The 9,947-nt window shown below is 53.9% G+C and overlaps 1 protein-coding gene and 1 pseudogene across 1 annotated transcript; one reads left to right on the forward strand and one right to left on the reverse strand.

Moving 5' to 3' along the window:
- Positions 1 to 843: 843 nt before the first annotated feature.
- On the forward strand, positions 844 to 1,334 carry LOC142593198 (histone H2A.V pseudogene; annotated as a pseudogene).
- A 186-nt stretch (positions 1,335 to 1,520) lies between these two features.
- LOC142593199 (syntabulin-like) lies at positions 1,521 to 3,669 on the reverse strand. The gene is given in 3 exon segments (XM_075706868.1): positions 1,521 to 2,229; positions 2,231 to 2,371; positions 3,605 to 3,669. Coding segments are annotated over 3 exon segments (915 nt in total).
- Positions 3,670 to 9,947: the final 6,278 nt, after the last annotated feature.

The raw sequence follows: 9,947 nt of genomic DNA on the forward strand, positions 1-9,947 counted from the left end.
AGCTCAGTTTCTCCCCTCTCTTGCTTGCGGAGGCTCATTTTGCCCCTTCTCCACACAGGGTGCCTGGATTTACTCCGGCCCTGCTCAGGTGGCTCGTTACACCCCTGCCCAAATCCGGGGTGGCTAGCTTTGCTCATGCCCCGCTTGGGGCATTTAGTTTTGTCCCTGTCCTGCTCAGGGCATCTCATTTTGCCCCTGCCCCAGCCCCGCTCAGAGCAGACATTTTTGTCTGTGCCCAGCTGGGGGTCCCGGTTTGCCCCCGCCTTTCCCTGCTCCACAGTCCCTCTTGCCCTGGCCTCTCTCGTTGCCCTCCAGTCCGGCTTGGGCGTTTCTCCTGACTAGGCTGTGTCCCATCGGGGCAGGGCCCAAGGAGCTTGCACCGTGCTCCCCTCCCAGTCGCAACCCCATACCTGGCTTCTGTCTGTGGTGGCATCAGGGCTGTGGGGCTGGGGGCGATGGGTCGAACAGCCGCCTGGCCCTGGGGGCTCCTTGTCCTTCAGTTCATTCCCCGTTGAAAGGCAGCCCCTCCGCCAGCAGACAACTGCAGGCGGCTCTCTGCGCTTTCCGCAGGCACTGCTGACTGGGTCCTTGCAGGGCTATATGTGCAAAGTCACCTCACAGCCAAGCTCGCTTCAGGGTCAGGCCTCGGGAGCCAGCAGTGCCCGTTGCCTCCCAGGGAAGCAGAGGATCCTGCCAGCTGGATGTTGAGCAGGGTGTGCCTCTGCTGCCCGCTCCTCACTCACGCACACATCGCCTCCCGCTCCAGAGGCTTATTGCCTGGCGGCTCCTGTGGCGGCTCCCGCGTGGACTCGGGACCGGAGCTCGGGACGTGGCGGTGGCACCATGGCTGGTGGCAAAGCAGGAAAGCACAGTGGGAAGGCCAAGGCAAAGGCAGTGTCACGCTCACAGAGAGCTGGGCTGCACTTCCCTGTGGGCAGGATCCACAGACACTTGAACACTCGCACCGCCAGCCTACGGGCAAGTGGGTGCCACCGCTGCCGTCTACAGCACTGCCATCCTTGAGGACCTCACCGCCCAAGTGCTGGAGCTGGCAGGCAACACGTCAGAGGATCTCAAAGTCAAGCGGATCGCTCCTCGTCACTTGCAGCTGGCAATCCGCAGCAATGAAGAGTTGGATTCCCTGATCAAAGCCACCATCGCCGGTGGAGGTGCCATCCCCCACATCCACAAGTCTCCCATTGGAATGAAGGGACAATAAAAAACGGCATGGAGAGGGGAAAAAAAAAGCAGCCCCCTCCCTGCCATCATCGTACTCTTCCTAGCACAGAAGAAATCTTGGGGATATGTGGAATTTTTTTTTTTTTAAGGAATAGTTCAAAGGAAGAGCACAGACAATTGACTGTAGAGAGGAGGAAACATCGGTAGGGGCTTTAGATTCAAAGTTTGGCACAAAGTTGTACCTTGTCGGGCGGCACCCCTTGGTGTGGTGGTTGAGGGGCTCAGCTGCTCCCCTGGGTTTTATACAAAAATGGAACCAACCTCCTCCCAGCGCTGCCATGCTACCTGCACTCTGGAAAGGGCAGGGGAGACACCCTATGAATATCTGGGGGTAGCAGCGCAGTGCAGGATGGGGAGGAAGAGCCCAAGCAGTAGTTGAAGCTCCACCATGTTTCAAGGGAGATGGACAGAAGGATGGCGATTAATTGATTGATTGCTGGCTGGCAGGCACGCGCATCTTGAGCTCTGAAGGTGTTTTGAAAGAGCTGCTCCACACCTAGGCTATATGGCGCCACATCAGTCTGCGTGGCCTGTTCCACCACCACGTTGCTCATTCTCCCACCCCCCCGCTCCTCCTCCTCCTCCTCCTCCTCCTGGGAAGTAGTTACTTTTTCATCCAGAACATTTTCAAGCGTCTCTCGATTCACTGCAGAACTGGAGGGAGCTGGATCGCTCACCTCAGAGCTTGTGGCGGTCAAACTCTCTTCAAATGCATCAGTCTCGTTAGCCGTGCCCTCGTTAAGAAGCAGCCCACTACCTGCCACCTCCTCCAGAGCTTGGTCCTCCGTGATGAGGCTGCCTGGCACCGTGGCACACAACGCTAACGCCTTCCCCTCCGAGTCATACGTGTACTCCGGGCACTGCTCATCTCTCACAGAGCTGTTCTGAGCCATCTCCACGCTCTGCAGCAGAGACTCCAGTTTCTTGTTTTCAACGCTTATGTCTAGGAAGTATTTCTGATTTTTTTTTTTGTCGTTCTCAGACAAGCTGTTCAATAGCCTGCTTCAGTTCTTCAATTTCCCTCCTTGCTTCCAAGAAGGCCAGCTCCACCTCCACACCATTACACTCTTCTACAATCCACTCTTCCTTCACGTGTCCCAGATGAGCTTTCAGCCCTTCTACTTCTGTTTCCCTGCAGCAAAATAAAAATATTGCGACACTGTTTCGTTACAGAGTCAACGTGAGGCTCCACCGCACTGGGATGGCTATGCTGCAGAGATGCTCCAAGAAGGAAGCACATTCCTCCGTGCACCATTTCCTGCCGCCTCCGGGAGAGCTGGCGGAGACGTAAGCCGGCTGCCAAGACACGCCGGCTGACTGCTGACTGGAGTCACCGACCTCGCCACACAGCCAGCAGCCTCCGGGGCTGTGCTGTGATCCTGGACATTTTGAGGTGCAAGCGGGGGCCTCTAGGTTAGGGCCAGCCAGTACAGTGCTTAACGTCTCACCGACTGCCCGGCCCTGGAGGAGACGAGAAGCAGCTGCCTGCACGCATCCCCCGTGCTTGCCAGCAGCTCCTCACATACAGCCAGAGCCAACGCTGGCCTCAGACAGCAGGATGGCTCGGGGCTGCAGGCCCCTGGCTTGCTTTGCACCCACCCAGCCCAGCACAGAGCCAGAGGCTGCTGCCTTGACTTGCAAGCACGTGGGGAGAGGGGGCCCCTGCAAGACATCCAGCCCTCGCAGATGCAGAGGTCGGGCTATCCCAAGCTGGACCAAGGGCTCCCTGGGACTCTGCCTTGGGGCTCCTTACAAACACCCCTCTGGGCCTGCTTGGGTGGCGTCTGCTGGAGAGCCAGCTCTCAGAGAGCGGCTTTAGCAAGAGAGACGACACCTGCTGCTGTGTAATGCATGTTGTCGCTTCTTTGCTTAGCGTACCTACAAAGGGCTACTGTGAACAATTCAACACCTAAGCGACAAAAACACAAGCAGGCACCCTGGTTTGTGTAAGAGCTTTTCTTTCATTAGGGGAGAAGGATGACACTTGCAGTCATATTTCAGTGAGTGAGGTACAACAGGGGACTAAGGTCTTGCAGGTAGAAACTGGCTTATGTACAAAAGGTCTCAATGCTCAATCACACTGGGAAAATATTACCCTTTAAAAATATTCTATTGGGAAAGTTCAAAACAGGGGAAAGAGGCAGCCATATTCATAACTAAACTGCACGGTACGTATTCACTGAGCACGCCGTGAAACCTGAAGTACCTGAGAACAACCTGATCCACCTGATCGTCTTTCAAATTTCTTAATGAAACCTTGATGCGGTCAAGAAATGAGTCAAAATGTTCTGGATTCCCACCCCTAAATGCTCCTGAATACATCTTTCCAACTCTGATTTCTCAAGTGAAATAGACCTTTCTTTACCTTTCCTTACCTCTCCTCTCAGATTCCTTCATCCAAGATGATTGCTTCATCCAAGCACCTGACATGCTTGGCTGTTGAGTTGCCCGAGAGAGACAGAGAGGGAGGGAGGGAAACAGCAGCAGCGTGGTGGCAATTTCTTCTCTGCAACATGTGTTGTGTGCGCTGGCAGGCATCTCTTTTCTTCCCTGTACAGGAAACTGCACAGGGAGGTGCCTAAGGCTGGGCAGGCTGAATTTTCACCCCAGTGTATAATAGTTGCTATACTACCCCACCCAGCTCTCTCCAAAGCAAAAGCACCCTTACACGAAAGAACCAGTGAATGCACAGGAGAACTGATGGCATGAAACCACAGGAAGGAGCCTGCCTCGGAGGGAAAAGCAGCTACAAAGGGCGTTGACTAAAAGCAACCTTGACTTTTACAGTGCTGAAACAACATGGATGAATGAATACCATATGAAACAATAGGGATGGAGCACCCCGTTGACTGTCGAGCCACCAACATGAGGAGTCACACTGACGCCGAGGAGCAAGATGACCTGCTTGGCAACCCAGACAGCTGATGCCACGTTACAGTGCAGAGGAGGTCAGTCAGTGCCACTGAACACCGGGATGCTGAAATACACACTCGCCTCATCACTGGGCCGCTGTTGCTTCCTTTGCAGGAGCCCGAGTTGCTGCTGCTGGCTGAAGAAGCCCCGTAATGCTGGCGGATGTCAGCAGGAACTCCGCTGGGTTTTGCACAGTCTTGACTAGGGGTCCTTTTCACGGGAAGCCCGTGGGCTGGCTCTGCGCTTGCAGGATAAGGATCCATTATTCCGACCACAAGGGCCTCGGCTGGAGGGAACCAACATGGTTAAAGCACATTGGATTAGCCTCATCACGCAACACATTGTGTGCCTTATTTTACACACAAAGCTGTCTAAACACTAAACCAGATAGGTAGCTGTGAGTGGCCGGGAAGACAGACAGTCCTGAAGTCATCAGCCACTGCACGTTCTTCAGGGATCTTCAGGGATCTCCTTTTATTTTGTTTTTTGTTTGTTTCTCCTTTGTAAGGAAGGAGATAAGTACCTAAGTGCAGAAGATTTGTGCCCGAGACCCTGAACCGCAGGTGGCCTGTGCCGCCAGCCCGGAGCTCAGCAGATCATTACTTAGGACAGATGGGATTCAGGCTTTTGCCTTCTACTTGCCCATGCCTCCTTTCTAACTTGCTGACTCCTTTCTTGGATCCTGCGTTTGCGCTGTGACCTCTGGGTGCTTGCTGCAGCCTGAGAGCCTTGTGAACAAAAGGAGATACCTGTCTTGAGAGGCCACAGCCCAACCACTAATTGCCTACGTCTCTACTAAGCCACATCGACAATAACTGTTCAGAAGGGCGTGGATCATAACATTTCTGACACAGAACTAAAAGGTCCCTTTTCTAGGCCACTTTAATTTAACGGGAACTTGTGGATTGGGGTTCAAAATTAGGAATGCTAATCAGTTTTACCTAACTTGTTAAGCCTCTTTTGCTCAAAATATTTACGTTCGGATTATATTCCAATATTATCTCTCGGAAGTTGTAGAGCACTTCTTTCTCTTCAGTGCCATTTAGTTAGCTTATGTCCTAAAAATACTTCACTCCTGCTGACTAACTAAATTCACGGTGCAACATGAGATACAGAATCGCCCTGTGCGACGCTAGGGCGCCTTGGGCAGCGGTCCTCAGAAAAAGGACAAACAGAGGGTGCCTAAGCTTATCAGGGATGAACGGAAGAGGAAAAGGCATCTAATGAGACCCACTTGACGATCCAAGCGCCATCTTCAAACACAAACTTTCTTCCACAACTGAGTGGCTAAGACTGACTTCCCTTTCTGTTAAAACTACAAAACAAAAAACCAAACGAGGCAATAAAAGAGACGGAGACTGTACTTGGCTTCAATAAGGGCTAACAGCAGAGTGGTCAGAGACCTGATGAGGAACGCAGGAGACTGGGCTAGGATTCATCTCAAGAGCTCAAGAACACCACCTTGCTGCTCGCTCTCTGCCTCTACAGAGGCTAAACTAGCTGCCCAATGGCTCAGACGACCTCCATTTTCAACAGAATCCAAGTCCAGCAGTTTGTAAGCGTGCCAGATCCTGAGACATCGCCTGTATGGATCCTTCCCCTGGCCTACAGGCCCATGCTGGCCGCTCCCGTGGTTAGGACCGGAGCTCAAGCGCTCTGGAAGGTGCGCACACACAGGCCACTGGAAAGCTTTGCTCAGCACTACCAGACGATGCCTAGTTGAATTCAGCAGCAGAAAGACAAACAGGGGAGAGGCTACGGTTCTGCGCGCAAAGGGAGCGGAGGACAAAACAAAAGAGATCGGGGGCAATTCCGGAAGCAGCGACAGGCCATCTGGCAGACAAGCACCGCTACCTCTAGATCGGGGTCCCGCAGACCAGCCCGCCACCCACACTGCTCCATGAGCGCTATGCCGACGGCTCTTCCGATCTCCTGCAAGGGGGAAGAACAGTCACGGGCAGCACAAAGAACAGAATTGACAAAACTACAGATCACAGCCTTCACGGCACAGTCCTGGGAAAAGAAAGAGTCTCTCTCTATCCCTAGGACAACAACTCATACAAAGACCAGAAGACGTACAGCAGGGCACAGCGAGCGAGCGAGCGAGCGGCACAGCAGACACACCGCGGGACAAAATGACTATCGCTCAACCGGCGCGCGGGAGGCGAAAGTTCAAGCCCCGCCCAAGGTACAACAAAAGTTGTCATCGTTTCAGAATTGTATACCACACGCACAAAATATTTCCGATGGCTGTAAGCTAGATTACCTAAGAGAAAACCTGCGAGCGCACAACTACAACTCACAGTTTTAATGCTTTTATGGCATCTAGAAAGCTCTGTCTACCTTCAGAGTATGAGAGTTCAAAGACACAGCACAAATTTAAGCTAACATTCATGGCGGCAGGCTCACGTGCCCCACCTTCCCAAGGTACTAGCTTTAGCAGGGAAGCAAAAATCTAGTTAAACTACTGTTATCTTCAAGTAAGAGAAATCTACACAAACTGCAGCTACACGGGGTTTGGTGTTTTGGGTTTTTTTTTTTTTTTATTTTCCTCACAGTAGAAAGACACTATAGAGGAGAAGAGTGCTGGACGGAAAGGGCCCCTGGAGGTCTCTACGCCACCACTCTCTCCCAAGCACCAAGAGCCACCCCCCAGGACACATCCCAGGCCTGCACCACCCTCCTGGGGAACAAGTTCTCCCCAGTGCCCAACCAGAGCCCACCCAAGCTGCAAGTTCTGGCTTTTGCCCCTTCTTCTACGCTGTCTGCCGCAACTGAGAGGAGGCTGGCTCCACTGTCCTTGCAATGGCCCTTTAAGTAGCTGTAAACTACTGTCAGATCACTCCTCTGACTCCACGTGCCCAGCTACCTCAACCTCTTACCTTTGCCTATCCTCAGTGAAGGGCACTGATTTGAAAACTATTCAGGGTAACAGCGCCCAGAAATTAACAGCAGCCCTTCAAACTTGTTTGAGGGGAATGCAGCTTCAGGCCTTTTTTTTGAGAAAAGACACAAAAAGCTTACATCGGTTTGTTATTCTAAAACATGCAACACACAACTGAAGCGACAAATAAACTACCCATCGCCCTTCACCTTTGCTAAATTCTTTTCAAACAGACATACTTTAGCATACCTGTGAAGGAAGTAGTTTGGCAATCGCTCCACCACAACGACAACAAACTCTCAAACTCAAGCTAAGCTGCTCATTCGCAACAGGCTTCTCTCCACTGCTTTTGGAAGGCTCTCCCAAGGAAGTCTTGCTTTCAGTCCGGCAGTCCGGATCACTCTTTCCCTCTGGTACCGCACACCTCTCTCCAGCTGCCGCTTGGCATTCCTCAGGCGCAGTCTCTCGCACTTGTTCTGTTTTCCGCCTTTTAGTTGCAATATTTGTCTCTCCTTCTCATCTTCTCTTGAGAGGCAATGGGTTTTCTTGAGAGACATCGGCTTTTTTCTTCCCCTCACACCCAAGAAGGTTTCTCCAAATAGAGGTAACATCCAGCCAGTACTTTGGCTCCTCAGTGACAAAGGCTTTTAATCTCATGCAGCATTCTCCCTGGAAGAAAAAGCAGTTTCAGGCCAAGTAGTTCGGTCTCAGCACTCTGTTCTCCTACGTACGGACTGAGAACAGCTGTTAACAGAGACTGTGCTCAGATTGCATCAATGCGCAAATCCAGGAACCACAGCGCCAGCAGACACCACAGGCACAGCTGAGCTCTCAACACCCACACGCCCCACCAGCAAAGACCCAGGCAGCCCTCTGATTACAAGCTCTGCAGAACCAAGATTAAATCCTGCGAGGGCTGAATTCTGCAGAACAATTCAGCAGCTCTAGACAACCAGACCACCTCCGAGAGCCATTCCCAGGGACGGAGGACCCGCCTACCATGCCATCCTCCCCAGAAAGCAGGACTAAGAGATGTGGGACGCTTTCCAGGATTGAAAGACAGACGCAAACATTAATTCAGCTCACAATAAAAGCCACGAGTTTATTCTTTTAGAAGGGAAATCTCTCCTTGCTAGTCATCAACCTGCCTTCAATCCTGCAAAGTTTCCAACGCACGCCCAAACTTACGCCCATGGGTAGTCCACTTGACTTGGCTACGACAAGAGAGGCACGAGGAATAGACACGCCAGTTCCCTTAAAAACCTTGAAGCTGGTCAAGGTGGGGGGCGGAAGGGGGAAGGTATTTCTAGTTCTCATTTAGAATCATGGTGAAATTTGAGCCTCAAAGCCTGAAGGCTATTTGTGGTCTCCCAAATAAAATCCCACCGGCACACAGATATCAACCCATCTGACTTGAAATTCTTACTCCAGCACTGACAGAGAACGGGACCTCAGTAGCTGAGATTTACAAGAAATCTGTGCACTGAACGTGTGAAGTGACGCAAGATGGACGTCTGGATCCACTTTGCCTAGAAGAAAATGACTCATCGTTAAAATGCACAAAGACGGATCCAGAACTGGACTGCGGTTCCAGGATGGGGTGGGGCTTGGGTTTGGGTTTTTTTTTTTGGGGGGGGGGGGGGGTGGGTGGGGGGAGGGGGGTCGTGGGGCTGGCGTTACACATACACATCTATGTACAGTGCCAGCAGAACACAAGCGGGTAAGCTACCTTCAGCACAACAGAAAGAACTGAAAACATATCTGGGTGAAGGCTACTTCAGAACCGATTGCTGTCAATTACAACTATGGCTGACAGTAACTAAATAAATCAAACATTACCTTTATAAAGAGGACTTGAACTGGGGCTTCACGTTTCTGAGCACCCACCCTGTGAGCAAAGCGGAGGGGACGACCCGAGGGAAGGAGTCAGCGCCGTACCTTTCTCTCTAGAAACTGCAAGCGGGGGGTGTTTCTTAAGCAGCACAAACAGTTGCTCTCCAGACTGCACTTTCCTCAGCTCGCCCGGCTCCGCCTCCGTGCTGAAGAGGACCTCTCCCGAGGCGCAGCCCACCTCCGGGGAAAACCAGAAACCAAGCCAAACCGGGAAGGGGTTTTGCCTGAGCACTGGCAGCAGCCCAGCAGCCCCTCGCACCCGCTCGCCCCTTCGCAGGGAGGAGGGCGGCGCAGACCTCCGCTCAGCCCGGGTGGCGAGGGGACACAGCCTGACCCAGCGGCAGGTGTCCCTGCCCACGGCAGGGGCGGCACCAGACGCTCCTTAGAGGTCCCTTCCGACCAAGACTAAGACCAAGACCAGACCCCGGGGGCCCCACGCAGCTGGCGGCACGGCCCACGCCGCGGCCGCCCGGCTCTGGGGCGCGAAGCGAACGAGCCCGCGTCCCCCGCCGATCCGATCCGATCCGATCCGGACCGGACCGGACCGGACCGGACCGCCCCGACTGGGCACCAGCGCCGGTTCCCCCCTCACCTCCGTAGGTCCGAGCTGCGCCCGCACCCCCCGCACGAGGAAGGGATCCAGCCCGCCGTGCAGAAGTACCGCCCGCCCCCCGCCGCCATCTTGGCCCGCCCCGCCGCCATCTTGGCCCGCCCCGCCGCCATCTTGGCCCGCCCCGCCGCCCTCAGGTGCTGCCGGCGTCGGGACCGGGGAATTCGTTAAAAGCGCCCACTCTGTGGCGCCGAAGCGGTGTCTGCATCCACACGGGTTGCGAGGAAAGACTGTACCCACCCACACCCCCCCCCCCCCCACGCCCCGTGAGTGATTCAGCACCCACGGCCCAGGGGGAAGCGCCAGGAGGGCAGCTGGGAGCCAGCAGCTTCCCGCCCGCCCCACACACACAGAGGTGACCTTCTCTGCTGCAGGGCCGGTGGCCCCGCAGCCACCCCCGGCTCTGCA

This window comes from Pelecanus crispus, chromosome 3 (assembly GCF_030463565.1).
Source record: "Pelecanus crispus isolate bPelCri1 chromosome 3, bPelCri1.pri, whole genome shotgun sequence".
Lineage (NCBI taxonomy): Eukaryota > Metazoa > Chordata > Aves > Pelecaniformes > Pelecanidae > Pelecanus > Pelecanus crispus.